Source organism: Aquarana catesbeiana, linkage group LG03, assembly GCF_042186555.1.
Source record: "Aquarana catesbeiana isolate 2022-GZ linkage group LG03, ASM4218655v1, whole genome shotgun sequence".
Lineage (NCBI taxonomy): Eukaryota > Metazoa > Chordata > Amphibia > Anura > Ranidae > Aquarana > Aquarana catesbeiana.
In genome coordinates this window covers 332,809,389-332,825,447 of record NC_133326.1, presented here as the reverse complement: position 1 = coordinate 332,825,447, position 16,059 = coordinate 332,809,389, and the positions used below count along the sequence as shown (strand labels likewise).

General features: G+C 39.6%; 1 protein-coding gene across 1 annotated transcript in view; it reads left to right on the top strand.

The window, feature by feature from the left end:
* Positions 1 to 16,059, top strand: part of CFAP43 (cilia and flagella associated protein 43) — a 130,102-nt gene that overhangs the window by 85,264 nt on the left and 28,779 nt on the right. The window contains exons 27-32 of the mRNA XM_073620531.1: positions 1,913 to 2,038; positions 4,203 to 4,322; positions 10,240 to 10,347; positions 12,549 to 12,635; positions 12,718 to 12,806; positions 15,394 to 15,601. Coding sequence (XP_073476632.1) covers positions 1,913 to 2,038; positions 4,203 to 4,322; positions 10,240 to 10,347; positions 12,549 to 12,635; positions 12,718 to 12,806; positions 15,394 to 15,601 — 738 coding nt within the window. The remainder of the gene's footprint in view (positions 1 to 1,912; positions 2,039 to 4,202; positions 4,323 to 10,239; positions 10,348 to 12,548; positions 12,636 to 12,717; positions 12,807 to 15,393; positions 15,602 to 16,059) is intronic.

The following is a 16,059-nucleotide window of genomic DNA, read 5'->3' as shown; positions in this document are numbered from 1 at the left end:
ATTTTTTTTGTCAAAGCTTTATTGAAGAGGCTGCAGTTAGAAGCTTATTGGCCACCATGCACAGCTGCACCAAATATTGCACTCCAGTTTTAGTAAGTCAACCCCACTGTTTGGTCAACAGTTACCCACCTAAGTGTACACTGCCTGAGCGCATGTACAGTAGTGTCCACTCTTGGTCTATGCCCGTAATCTGTGAGATGCCGAGAATTAAGCTTGGAGCTGGGCTGAATCAGCTATGCAGGGGCAGTGAACAAAGGAAGGGAGGAGAAAATGTGACCTTGCATTGCAAGAGGAGGAAATACTAAAGGGTAGGCCAGCCATAATTTGCTATGCATACTCTGGTAGCTTTGCTCTCATGCACATGATTGGGATTTGAAAAGAAGGTTGACTGGATCAAGTGGGTTTTCTAGGGAATGCATCCTTAAATAAACACTACTACCCTGGATATTAATAGTAGTGATGGCATATTAATGTTTGGTACAAAAACGGTCAGAAATTGCACTGCCTGGTATTTGTCAATCTTGGCTTATACTGGACTAAATGTTTTTAATTTTGTTTATTGACAAATAGAGCCTGGCAGCCTGAGGTAGGCTCTGACTGCCTATTTGCTCCTAATACCCCCAACAAGATCCCCCTGCCATGTTTTCTGAATTTGTTCTGTGCCCCTTAGACTTTCAAGCCTTCCTACCCACTTTTGTTTGTTCCAGCATCTGTATAATATATGGAAAAAATATATAAAAGGTGGTGCTATACAAGTGAATATACAGTATGTATCATGAACCAAAAATCATGAAGATATATCACTGCAAAAAAAAACACATATATTGTTGAACATATAGCAAGCGAAAAAGTCCACTAGTGATAGTGTTCCCAGCACCAAAAAAATGCTTTTAAATGAAACTTCTAGTTCTTCCACCACAGGTGCTCAAAGGAAAGGTGGCAACTCACCACAGGTGATTGACCACTTTTTAAGGTAGGTCAAATTGCGCATTTGGAATAACAAATTGATTCCCACTGCCAATACCAATCTGCTCCAATGGACCCTCCGAATGAAGCTAGGGCATAAAAATTTACTCCATGGGAGACGAGAGAAAGTCTCATAGTGTAGTATATTTAATACAATTTAAAAGCAATAGCAAAGTAGTAGGTTGCACTCACATGTAAAAGTGCCTGTCTGGCACTAGGAAAAAAGCGTGTGCGGATCTGGCTGGTTCCTAATGCATTAGCATGCATTCCACTTCCTGGTCGTAGAGGTAAAGCCTGGTGTGGGGTGACAAATCAGGACCTGGAAGTGACGAATTCTCTGCTCCAACGTACGTTTCGCCATAAATGGTGTCTTCAGGACTTCCTGGTCAAACACCTGTGGTGAGTTGCCATCTTTCCATTGAGCACCTGTGGTGGAAGAACTGGAATTTTAATTTAAAATAATTTTTTTGGTGTTGGGAACCCTATGACTAATGGACTTTTTAGCTTCCTATATGTTCAACAATATATGTATTGTTTTGCAGTGATATATGTTCATGATTTTGGTTCATGATATATACTGTATATGTATATATTGTGACTTGTTCACCTTCAAGGGGCAGCTTCATTTGCATATTCCTGATTCACAGGGCGCCAATTCTAGGTATCCAATCACTTTACATCTCTATAATATAACTCAATTATCCCACATGGGGGGGGTAGGAGCCCCTCATAATGGCCACAACAGGTGTGCAGACCCAGGAACATAAGTGCAGACATCTTATCAATATATTCCCTGAAAGATATAAGGTGGTTTCACTTTCCAGCATCCATCAATAGTTGACTTATCAGTTTTGGGACCGTCCCATTACATTCAAACAACCTAGTAAAGGTTGAAAATATTGCTTGTAAATTAAAATAACATGTGCTGGTTATCTGTGCCCTGCAGGAAGTGCCAAGTCCGGGATTTCTGGCTAAGACTGAGGCAGAATGGACTGAAGATGAGAAAAAGCAGTTCAAGGAGTATGATAAAAAATGTAAGGAGCTGAATGAGGAGAAGGATAAGTACAGGAAGGTAAGAATCACAAACTGGGAATCTAAATCCCATCTGCTCATTGCTAAAAAGAAACTTTCATTCTTTATGTTGTATGCATGTTGTACTCGACACCCTACAGCTCTGGCTTTTAATTATTAAGTGCTGGTTAGAGGAGGTAGCATCCTGCTGGTTCCTAGCAGGCCCACATTCTAAATATTAAAATGGGTAGTTAATAGCAAAGGATGGTTCCTGTCTGTATTGTAACAACCAGCCAAATATCATTTTAAAAAACAGGAATTACATATATGCCATACAGTTTTTCAATCACATAAAAGTGCTAAAATTACCATCTTCTTCATCCTATCATTATGAGAGGTTGTAAACTCACGATCAGCATATTGATTTAGTGTTAGGGTGTAAGAAGAGACTCAATTCAGTGAACTACCATTGATAAAATTTGGGGAGTAGAAGTGATGATGCTGTACTTGTGCCGCCTTCTCTTGTGCTCACCTTACTATCAAACGATTGGTTAGACAATAATTTACTGTGGACAAGAGTGCCACTGTTGGAATGGATATCACTTTGCTGTGTGTTTGTGCCTCATCCACTTGTAATTATTTTCTACTGTCTTAATATGATAAGCAGTGTCATTGCACCATTATGATCAGAGTTGTATGGCAGATATTCTTGATCTGAATACTGTATGAGTGGATGATACTAAGCTAAACAGAGCAATAACTTCTCCACAGGATGTGGAAACCTTGCAAAAAGATCTGAACAAATTAATGGGCTGGGCAACTACATGGCAAATGAGGTTCAATTTAGAAAAATGTAAAATAATGCATTTGGGTGGCAAAAATATGAATGCAATCTCATACCTCCCAACTTTCTGAAATGGGAATGAGGGACACCTATTAGCCTAAGTATGTAGGCATAGGACACACACCCTGCCATGCCCCCCTTAAAGGGGAATTGTATAAATAAAAAATGATTGGTTAAACCCACAAGTACTTTTTTTCCACTACTATTCCTTTATATTGGCTTTTGGTATTTACAAATGCAGCAATTTAGAAATCGGATGAAAGATTTAGCACTGGGAAGCACTTTTTGAAAGACAAATAGTGCATTTTATATATAACTATATAGATCAGACCAAAATGAGGGACAAATGAGGAGGAATGAGGGACAGAGGGACATTTTTCTAAATCAGGGACAGTCCCTCGAAATCAGGGACAGCTGGGAGCTATGAAATCTATACACTGGGGGGAGAACCTCAGGTGGAATCTAGGATGGAAAAGGACCTGAGGGTCCTAGTAGATCAGGGATATGCATTTAGCGGACCTCCAGCTGTTGCAGAACTACAAATCCCATGAGGCATAGCGAGACTCTGACAGCCACAAGCATGACACCCAGAGGCAGAGGCATGATGGGACTTGTAGTTTTGCAACAGCTGGAGGTCCGCTAATTGCATATCCCTGCAGTAGATGATAGGCTCAGCAATGGCATGCAATGCCAAGCTGCTGCTAACAAAGCAAACAGAATATTGGCATGCATTAAAAAGGGGATTAATTCCAGAGATAAAACGATAATTCTCCTGCTCTACAAGACACTGGTCCGGCCGCACCTGGAGTATGCTGTCCAGTTCTGGGCACCAGTCCTCAGGAAGGATGTACTGGAAATGGAGTAAGTACAAAGAAGGGCAACAAAGCTAATAAAGGGTCTGGAGGATATTAGTTATGAGAAAAGGTTGCGAGCACTGAACGTATTCTCTCTGAAGAAGAGACACTTGAGAGGGAATATGATTTCAATTTAGAAATACCATAATGGTGACCCCACAATAGGGATAAAACTTTTTTGCGGAAGGGAGTTTAACAAGACTCATGGCCACTCATTAAAATTAGAAGAAAAGAGGTTTATCCTTAAACTACGTAGAGGGTTCTTTACTGTAAGAGTGGCAAGGATGTGGAATTCCCTTCCACAGGCGGTGGTCTCAGTGGGGAGCATTGATAATTTCAAGAAACTATTAGATAAGCACCTGAACGACCAAAACATACAGGGATATACAATGTAAAACTGACATATAATCAGACACATAGGTTGGACTTGATGGACTTGTTATTTTTTTTCGACCTCACCTGCTATGTAACTATGAGTCTCAGGTTTGTTCCATTTTATTTGTTATCATTTATATTTTTACTTTTAGATTCTAGAGGTGGAAATGAAAAAAATTCAAGCTTCAATAATGGAGACTACCCAGACGTTTGATGATGTTTTGATGAGACTATTTGAAAAGAAGGTGAAATCTGAAATGGCCATTTACCAGGTATATTTTAATGCTGTTAGCGTGTAATATATTTGATAAAAAAGAGAATTTGAAACTAGTCTTATTCACTAAATGTTGTTAATGTAAACTTTTGTACCTGTGGTGCAAGCAGTATGCAGCTTGCAAGGCTGACCCGCAAAGTGATTGAGAAAGAGATTACTTCAGCCTTTATCAGCACTTGAAGGGTTCAAATCTCCTGTAGATAGTATCACATTGCACCACATAAGTTTGGTCATCATTAGCATAGCTGCCCACATTAGTACACTCATAATGGAAACAGTGGAAAGCAAGTGAAACACTTTTATGTAATTAAAGAGGGATAAATGATCAAAGAAGATAAATGAAGCTACGTAAACTGTTGACGCTATATAAATACTGTATAATAATAATAATAAAATGAGGAGGGCAATAAATAAGTGATGCCTGGGACTCAAAGACAATTTTCAGTAAGTATATTTCTACCATTTCCATCCCTGGGATAATGTGATTTGAATTAACCACAGTATTAGGAGGGTGGGTCTTGATGTTCAGTTGCTTCCAACAGAATCACCTTTCCATCAACACTCAACAAAAGGACAACTCCACAAATATCTACCATTGTTAGGAAGCTTAAAGTGGTTGTAAAGGATATTTTTTTCAATTAAAATAAAAAAAAAAATAGTATTGCACAGAGCAGTCCCTAACCTCCTCTTCTGGAGTCCCCCACCTGCACTCTCTGCTCCTTTTCTACTCCGAGTGACCACTCAGCAATCTGTGTGCTGAGTGGGTACCTGTGGGTGTGCCCCCAAACCAGACTGTGTGCATCCATAGACACCCACAGCACAGCTTGCCCTTGCCCCCGCTTCTTTCTTCCAGGGTTTGAATGACAGCAACAGAAGTCTGTTGCTGGTTTCTACCCATCAACACAGATGTTGATGGGGGAATCCCTCCCGCTGGCTATTGTATTCTGACAGTAGGAGTTTTCCCTGGCGTCAGAATACAATGATCATTGCTTATCTTCAGAAGAGAAAAATCAGGTATCCTGCCCTACCAGACAGGGCTGTGCCCTGTGGCAGAGCTGTGTAATTTTCGTGGCTAGATAAACAGAGATACAATATCTTTTGGCAGGTGAAACAGTTTCCACATATGTATTTAATCTGTGTATTTAACTGTTTGCCTGGAGTTCAGCTTTAAGTAGCTTTCTGTGTCTTGGTCATCAGGGTGGACATGTTCACTGTGGAACTTAGAGATGCTCACTCTTCAACAGCTGGACTTTCTAAGTCCTGATCTCCTAATTCAGGAGTACTTACTCCAACCAAATCTTTAAAGCTTCAGCTTGACAGACTAGAGGCTGAGAGGTCAGCCCTTAAAGTTGATTTCCAGGAATTATATTTTGTTGCATACTCACATTGGCCCAGCTTGGCTCATTTTATTCAAATGTGTTATCCAGGGGGCTGCTAGACATGCTGTAAATAGTAGTCTACACCATATACAGTTATAGCATTGATCTTCTGGGTTCTGTGCTTCCCAACTACACACTGACTACAGGGGGGTTTGCTCGCTCGGCACCTAGCTATTTACAGAAGTATTGTCCAATCTGACCTTTTTTTTTCAGTAAACGGAAGGAGTTCTGTGACAGGGTGGAGAGGACAGGGTGGAGAGGAGGAGCAGTAACATCATGATCTCCAGCTCATCCAGTCAGAGAACATCTTGTATTCATTAACCGCTTGCCGACTGCCTCACGCAGATATACTGTGGCAGAATGGCACGGCTGGGCAAAACCCTGTACGGGTATGTCGTCCCCTTTAAGAGCCTCCAGAGGGCACACATGCGCCGGAGGCGGGGGACCCGAAGCACGTGGCCAGCGGGCATGATCGCCGCCGGGCCACACGCGATCGTGTGCACGAGAGCCAGCACACACAAATCCCTGTTCTGTCAGGGGAGAGGAGACTAAGTAGGAACAACGATAGGTCTCCTCCCCCAGTCAGTCCTATCCCCATACAGTTAGAACACATAGTGTTAACCCCTTTCCTACCAATGACATTTACACAGTAATCAGTGCATTTTTATAGCACTGATCACTGTACAAATTTCAATGGTCCCAAAAATGTGTCAAAAGTTTCCGATCTGTCCGCAGCAATGTTGCAGTACCGCTAAAAATCGTAGATTGCCGCCATTACTATTAAAAAATATAAAATGCCATAAAAATGGCATAAATCTTTCCCATAGTTTGCAGGCGCTATAACTTTTGCGCAAACCAATCAGTATACCCTTGTTGCGATTTTTTTTTACCAAAAATATGTAGAAGATTATATATTGGCCTAAACTGATGAAGAAATTTGTTTTTTTAAAACATTTCTGGGGATATTTATTATAGCAAAAAGTAAAAAATATTGTTTTTTTTTTTTCAAAATTCTCGCTCTTTTTTTGTTTATAGCACAAAAAATAAAAACTGCAGAGGTAATCAAATACCACCAAAAGAAATCTTCCGGGGGCTGAAGTGGTTAAAAAAATATATAAGGAGTTCTATGGGTGCTGGGGATGCTGGGAGTGCCAAATGAGTGACCCTGTGTTGTCAGTGTGTAGAGGGAAACTAGCTCATGTAGAACCTGGAGGATCACTGCTCTTACTGTATGTAATGTGGACAACCAAAGTGATTTAGGGCATCCTCTGCGGTCTTCCAGATATCAGCAAAAAAGAAAAAAAATGTCTGGAGTTCAGCTTTAAATCCAAAGACAAGAAATTCTCAACCTTGCAGGTTCAAAACTTAGTATCAGTGAAAAATGTAGCGCTAAAAATATAAAACAATAAACATTGAACAATATATCATTGAGTCATCAAAAAGTTCACATTCTTCACTTCTCTCAAAAGTGGTAGCGGCTAGTTCCTACCCAGTTCGTACTGGGTAGGAACTAGCCAGTACCACTTTTGAGAGAAGTGAAGAATGTGAACTTTTTGATGATTCAACAATGTGATCTTGTAATCAGATCCCTTTGGATGAGAGTTTTTGGCTTCCCAGTCTGGTTGCTTAACATCTGAGTTCCAGCCCTTACGGTTACCTGCACGATTCCCTGGATTCATTCTTGGAGCTCTTTGGATTCCCTGGATTGTTTTGGAAATCTGCTGATGGGGCTATCCTCGCTTGATTGTCCCGTTATCGCTGACATTCGAGTCCACTATTTCTGGTAAGAGTGTATACCCCTTATCTTGGGTGGAGGACACACTATCCCTGATGCTCTACATGCCTGCTGAGGCCTTTGTACACCACTTCTAAGCAACAATTTTCGTGGTGGAGTCCATATATGTTTACCATAGGATTGTTTCACCTTTGGGACTTTCTCACCTGTGTTTCTACTCATTATATACATGTTCTGTTTTATATTCATTATATTTGACATTGATTTTTATCACAAAGTTTTTATTATGTACACACAATACTTGATATATTGTTCAATGTTTATAGTTTTATATTTTTAGCGCTACATTTTTCACTGATCTTTTGCATTTCATTTTTGTCACATTCTTATGTAGCAGCTGTTTATTTTTCTTCACTAATTGAGTTAGCGCAGTAATATCCCCTATCCAGAGGTTCAAAACTTACTCTAGGTCCTTCTCGAAAAAAGTTCAAGCCTTAGTGGATTTATTTGGTCTTTAATTTACTTCAATCTTGCTTTTTCTGTAAAAAAAAGGATTTGAAAAAGGATAAAAAGTGTAACATTCTGCAGGCTGCTAATTGAACCTGATACACTGAACAGGATGTTAGGCTTAGAAAACATGAACCATGTGCAGTCTGGGATTTATCGGTTGCTCATGAAAGTCTGATAAAAGCCCCACTTACTACGCTTCAGGACACAACGCAAAATTTTTCATCCTGGAATATGTTCCTTGTTGACATTTTCCTGTGAAGAACTAAAGGCTTTAATAAAAAAGCCTCATACAATGTTTCTGCCAGAGTTTGTATACAAGCTGCAAGGGCTAGAACTTCAATGAATCATTAACGCACATTAAGGTAAACTATTATGACTGAAGCATTTGCAGATAAATGGTGACATCTGGAGGCTGTGCACACAAGAGACAAGGTTTAGACATACTGAACAGGCATGTGCTGCTGACAAGAAACACAATTCATGTGTTAAAACTTCCTCTTCATTATCTTAGCAGCTCAACTAGAGTAGTAAGCACATCTGCAAAATATATAAAAGGCCATTTGTCTACTCTGAATGGTGCCTGCTAAAAAAAAAACCACGATTATAACAATTCTGTTTAAAGTGGTTGTAAACCCTTCCATATACCCAGTGAAGTGACTGACCTCATGTGATACACAGAGATGAAACAAATTTCCCTATGAAAGTGTATCTGCAGCATTCTCTTCTCTACAGCTGTTCAAAGTGCTGAATATATAAAGCTTGTCTGAGCTGTCAAAAAAAAGGGGGCAGAGAGTTGAAATTACAGAGCTCAGTGAGGAGAACTCTGACAGCTGATTGGAGGAAAGGGACACAGCCTTCTTCACACAGCACAAAGGAACAGAGCTGAGGCTGTCAATCTGCTGGAGCTCCCTCCCCGTCACCTTTTTTCTCTTGGTGTCAGGGAAACTTGTCAGAAGTGATTCATGCATATAGCAGAGGAACGAAGTAGCAGACGGAAATGACACTTAGTGCTCTTAATTGAGTCAGGTACAAACTATAGAGGGGTATGCTTTGTTCATATTTCTTGTCCGAGGTTTACAACCACTTTAATGGCTACCAGGAAAACAGAGACATTAAAAAGATTATGACCTGGTCTAATAGCATCCTGGATTCAAACATTCACAGAGCATTCAGTTTGAGGTGGGGTATTGGGGGACAACTTCCATCCATCTGAACCCTGCACCCAAGCAGAGCTTACTGACCAACGCCTGGCAACAAGGAAAAAGTGGATTAACATTAGAGTTAAGCAGATCAGATGTGGAGCAGCATACACCCAATATACTAAGAGGCTAACAAAAGGCACTACAAAAGCCCTTTTGAAAATCACATAGAATACCTTCAAAGTACCTTGTGTACATAAACATACCATTGTCATCCATAACAACACAGGGGGCTGGAACAGACCCTTGTTTCTGCCTTTAGAAGACAAAACATGAATTCAAAAGATGTGCTGTATCTTTTCCTTTGCAGCTTCTGGATTTTAGGTATGCTAGTGTAAGCAGCTATGCTAATGATAAGAAAAATGTAGTGTTAGTTTACTGTAAACAAATAGGCTGTTCACTTTGCAAGCTTAGTAAATGTGGTGAAAATTCACTTTGCAATACCCAATCATGTGGAATTAAAAAAAAAAAAAAAAAAAAACTATTTTTGATTGCACGTGATTGGATGTTGGAAATCAGCAGAGCTTCACCTAATTTACTAATTTAAGGGACAATTCTTTTGCAATGTGTAACAGCATAGTTTCCTTTAGTGAAACCACCCCAATAGGTGGCATAAAGTTGCCCATCACATGCTCCAGTAGATATAGATGAGATGTTTTTACTCTTTGATTCTGATGAGAGCTAAAACAAAAAAGTGCAATTTAAGAAAAAAATATCACATTAGTCAATAAAAATATACAACTTGCATGCAGAAAACAGACATTTTTTAACAATACAATAATCTAAATGAGCGAAAGAAAAACAATACCTGTCCTGTGAGATTCATAGATACTTAACCTAATTTCTCCACTGAAAGATAAAAAGTCAATACATCCGTTTATGGGATATAATTTTGGATAGATACTGGTGCACTGGATCCTACACTGTGTTCTTTAACTCTTGGGGCCTTCAGAAATGACATCACTACACATGAAATATTCATTTTGGCAGCCTGGTCCTTTAAATACTGCGTTGAAACTTTGATAAACTTTTGTCAATAACTCCCATGTTATTCCATACTTTATTTATTGATCTAATCTTTGTGCTGAACAGGAAGAACTGAAAATCAGCAATCTTCTATTCTCCATTTTGATTGAAGAAGAGATAAACACCAGAGTGGAACAATTAAACCAAATCATGGCCAGAAAACGAAAACATAAGGTGAGAAATGGTTTCCTTTTACTTTAAGAAAATCTATAGGGGGTATTCAATGAAGCCCTAACACTTTTCCAGTGCTATGGCCTGCACCAAATTTAAAATTTACTGTCATATTTCAATAGCATTACTGACAGGTGCGGCTGATTCAGTGGTTCTTAAGTTAGCATACAGTGACAGGCAGAGTGCCGTCTGTGTATGCTGTGTACCAGGCAGCATGTTTCCAGCCACTACCTCCTCCTCTCCCCACCTGTCACTGGTTGTTAAGGATGCTGCTGGTTACACGATGATGCTGACAGAGAGCGAAGCATGATGGGGACGCTGAGACACTAGTTTACCATCAGGTCCGCTCTGTCCTTGTAACTGACAGCAGGCAGTAAACTGATTCTATTGACAATAGCAGACTGTCTATTGGCTATGGATCCTTCCACTGCCCTTTGTCAATCACAAGGGAAGCACGCTTGATGGGGAACTAGTGTCTCAGCATTTAAAGTGTAAAAAAGGTGTGCATACCCCTTTAAATGTAAATTAACCCCTTTGCTCAATAGAGTACCTAATCAATAAATTATGTATCATATATCAATACATTAATAATACATTAAGTGCTGAATATACTTTTTTATAACAAAAACTATTCAAAGTAAAGTCCATAAATAAATATGAAAGTCAATATGAAGTGCCAAATGGTGCTCGGTAATGAACCTAAACAAATTGTGCTGCAGTGTGCACACCCAGCAGAGTCTCTTACCGAACAGGAATAATCTCAAATTTGAGAGGTCAAGATCATTCCTGTCTGGTAAGAGGCTTTTCCCTATCTGGGCTTTCTAATAAGTCCAGCACTGCCCTTAATCATGCCTTTTTCTTATGAGGCTGTGTTTTCCATTGGTTAAGACAGTACCATCTTTGTTGGTTGAGGAGGGCCCCTCCTCTAATTAATAGGATTCCTTTTTAGGACAAAAACTACTACTGAAAATTTGTTTTCCATATGATGGCTTACTGTAGAGCTCCACATTTTGGATATAAACATGTGCCTCAGATTGGAGTCACCTGTTTGCTTAATAAATAAAATAAAAAAGTCAAGGCACAAATATGGGCTTTGGATTACAATCTTCCTTTGTAATAGTTTTTGTACCTGGCATCTTACGACAGGGCACATAAGGCAAACTGTGCCTTAAAACATTTACAAAGAATGGGTCAAACACAAGGCTGTACCTACAGGAGTCGTAATTGCTGCCTGGCCCAGTGCTGCAGGGGGCCTGTGCGACCCCCTTTTACAGCTGGATAGGAGAAGCGGTGGAGAGGCCTCATATAGAGGAACCTTTTCTTTATATGTAGCTACGGGGTGGCTGCATATAGAGGAATAGTTCACTATGCTTTGGTTTGTGAATGTACGGGAAGCTCTGTACAGAGCTATTCCTGTCCATTCATTCTGTGCAGCTGAGGCTACAGAGAAGTACATTGAGGGCTATGACCTTAATCTCCTTTCTCTGTCCCAAAGGTTTTCGAAACATCAGAGGTCTGTTTAGACCCCTGACATCTCACCAAAGACCCCCAACAGGGCTCCTAAATTGTAAAAATTAAAAAAAAATAATAAAAAATAATATTGTAAAAAAATAAATTAAAATAATAAAAAAACTACTGACACGAGTGGCAGACATACCAAGGTCACAAAGGTCGCACTTACGACTGGGCCCTGGTATTCCGCCACTGGGCCGGAGGAAAGAGCCCTGTCTTGGGGTCAGGGGGGCCCATCATGGTTTCTGAAGGTTCTAGTTATGCCACTGGTCCAACAAAACCCTCAAACAACCATTAGAAACATCAAGACTGTACACACCCATTTATGGTGTCACTTGGCATTCATCACAGTATGTTACAAGGAGGAAATGATGTGATAAACATAACATTGCAACACAAGCAAGTTTGTAATTTAGTGATATTAATTATGACCTTTCTATTTAAATATTGCTTTGTCAATGATCATATATACGGTACATATTTTAAGATTCCCCCATAATGGAGCAAATTTCTTTCCTGCAACCTGTGCTTGCAGGAAAGAAATTTGCTCAGTGTATGGCCTGCCTAGGAGTTCATCATTTGTAATTATAAAAAGGGTACTTTCATTCTACAGTCTACAATATGTGTGATTTGTCATTTTCACCTATCCAGATCAATTACAACATTTTATTTCTAATGTCTTTTTGTTCTAGAATCAAACAGCTGAACTAGTTAAGACCTTTAAAGTTCAGGTAGAATCTTTCAGAGAGTCCTATGATGACCTAGTGGCAGAAGATAAGGTAAAGCCTACATGTATGTCCTTAATGGGAATGATAAGTGTTCTTTCCCAGTCAATGTCATTTTAACCTGTTTTGGTTTTAGTTGTTGGATCGAGGATTTAAGAAAGAATTTCCAGATGTACCAGCCCATCATGTGGACCAGCTTTACAGACTCTACAAACGAAGGCCAAGGTACATTTTAGGAAAACTTATGACTGGGAAAATGTGTATATCACTAGTGACTAAAAGGTAGTCCTCTAGGGAGTGGCGATTAATGATTTATAATAAGGAACTATTTCCATGTGAGCCACTAGAACCAGCCCTACCAAAAGCATGGTGTGACACAGATTAAAGTATAACTAGTTTTGGATAGAGTGGAGAGGGATTTGAACACATATCAGTTTTTATTGCTATCTGTGCCCCCGTTAGAGAGATTGACCCTCTATATTGTCCTGTTTACTATTATCATTGAAAGTGAAAGTAAAAGAAAATCCAAAATTTTGGGTTGTCCCCAGAAAAGTAATAGTTCTAGTGACCTAGGGGTCCCCAAGGAATTCCTTTAATTTGCAGGGATTTCCTCTCACTTCATGTTTGGCTATGGAACAGGAAGTGAAGGGAAATCTCCGCAATGGGACACAGATGATGAAAAAAAATCTGACATGGGTTATAACCTACCCTTGCCCTATCCAAAATGAAAAATATAAGTTTTGCCTATAGTTCTAATTTAATGTTTTACAGCAGAGAGTGTTTGTTAATAAGAGTGCAGATCAACGATAACTAATGATTTATTATAACAACCTGTATCTTATTTTAAACATTTTAGCTGTCATTAGCTTACCATAGCCAGAACAAGGTTTTTGAAAGGTTGATATGGGTTACCATACTTTTTTATTTTGTATTTATTTACAGTCAGGTCCATAAATATTGGAACATCGACACAATTGTAATCTTTTTGGCTCTATACACCACCACAATGGATTTTAAATGAAACGAACAAGATGTGCTTTAACTGCAGACTTTCAGCTTTAATTTGAGGGTATTTACATCCAAATCAGGTGAACGATGTAGGAATTACAACAGCTTCTATATGTGCCTCCCACTTTTTAAGGGACCAAAAGTAATGGGATAATTGGCTGCTCAGCTGTTCCATGGCCAGGTGTGTGTTATTCCCTCAGTTTATCCCATTTACAAGGATCAGATAAAAGGTCCAGAGTTCATTTTAAGTGTGCTATTTGCATTTGGAATCTGTTGCTGTCAACTCTTAACATGTGATCCAAAGAGCTGTCACTATCAGTGAAGCAAGCCATCTTTAGGCTGAAAAAACAAAACAAACCCATCAGAGAGATAGCAAAAACATTAGGTGTGGCCAAATCAACTGTTTGGAACATCCTTAAAAAGAATACGCACAGGTGAGCTCAGCTACACCAAAAGACCCGGAAGACCACGGAAAACAACTGTGGTGGATGACCGAAGAATTCTTTCCCTGGTGAAGAAAACACCCTTCAAACAGATGGCCAGATCAAGAACACTCTCCAGGAGGTAGGTGTATGTGTGTCAAAGTCAACAATCAAGAGAAGACTTCACCAGAGTAAATACAGAGGGTTCACCACAAGATGTAAACCTTTGGTGAGCCTCAAAAACAGGAAGGCCAGATTAGAGCCAAACAACATCTAAAAAAGTCTTCACAGTTCTGGAACAATATCCTATGGACAGATGAGACCAAGATCAACTTGTACCAGAGTGATGGGAAGAGAAGAGTATGGAGAAGGAAAGGAACTGCGCATGATCCAAAGCATACCACCTCATCAGTGAAGCAAGGTGGTGGTAGTGTCATGGCATGGGCATGTATGGCTGCTAATTATACTGGTTCTCTTGTATTTATTGATGATGTGACTGCTGACAAAAGCAGCAGGATGAATTCTGAAGTGTTTCAGGCAATATTATCTGCTCATATTCAGCAAAATGCTTCAGAACTCATTGGACGGTGCTTCACAGTGCAGATGGACAATGACCCGAAGCATACTGCGAAAGCAACCAAAGAGTTTTTTAAGGGAAAGAAGTGGAATGTTATGCAATGGCCAATCAATCACCTGACCTGAATCTGATTGAGCATGCATTTCACTTGCTGAAGACAAAACTGAAGGGAAAATGCCCCAAGAGCAAGCAGGAACTGAAGACGGCTGCAGTAGAGGCCTGGCAGAGCATCACCAGGGATGAAACCCAGCGTCTGGTGAAGTCTACAGACTTCAGGCTGTAATTGACTGCAAAGGATTTGCAATCAAGTATTAAAAAGTGAAAGTTTGATGGATGATTGTTAATCTGTCCCATTACTTTTGGTCCCTTAAAAAGTGAGAGGCACATATACAAACTGTTGTAATTCCTACACCGTTCACCTGATTTGGATGTAAATACCCTCAAATTGAAGTTGAAAGTCTGCAGTTAAAGCACATCTTGTTCGTTTCATTTCAAATCCATTTTGGTGGTGTATAGAGCCAAAAAGATTAGAATTGTGTCGATGTCCCAATATTTATGGACCTGACTGTAACTGTTTTCAAAACTATAGCACCGCTAAAGTAAAAAATTCAACAAAACAGCATGAAATGGGAAACCTACTCTTGGTTGTATGTTTATGAAAAGTGTATAATTGCGCAAAACCACAAAGCACTGCCTAAGTGTACTGAAATGCTAACTGCAGTATTGTCTAAATTGGTGACCTCCAAACTGGCACTTTGGAGCTTGGAGATCCCCAATCTAAATAATGGTTATGTACATTTTGTAGAGTTCAGCGTCTTAGGACTCAGACAGAAAATGAAGTCCCTTTTGGTGATCGGCCGGCATCAGGGAAAACGTACAGTGATTCAATTGCTCAGCTCATGAAAGCGATGGATGAATTAGATGCTCCAGAACTCATACCAGAAGGACTCGAACTTCCAGTTTGGGAGCGTTTCTGTCTAGCAAGGAGGTCTAAAATGGAATATGAACAGAAGGTCAGTAACATAAACAAGCATTTATTTTCTGTATTTACACATTACTTCCATGTTATAAAACACTTCAAAGTAAATGAAACCATTCTCCCAGGCACCAGTTGAGCTTACAATCTAATGTTACCAACACATTTATACAGATCCACACAATTTGGGCAGAAAGTAGTTAATCTTGCATTACTTTTCAAAATAATGGAAGAAACTGAAGCTACCAGAATGAATTGTTTCAAACACAAAAACAACAAATAGCATGCACACTCCAGCTCAAAGAAGCTTAAAGAAGCAGCTCCTACAGGCTTTTGAGCTTTTTGGAGCTCTCGTTTTCTTTTTGCCTGAAAATTCTCCTCTATGTTAACCAATGTGTTCATACACACTATGGATTTTCAGGCTTTTACATGCATATGCTCCTACAGGCAGAAAAAAAACCCCACCCGCACCAAGTAGCCAAAATAATGTAAAAA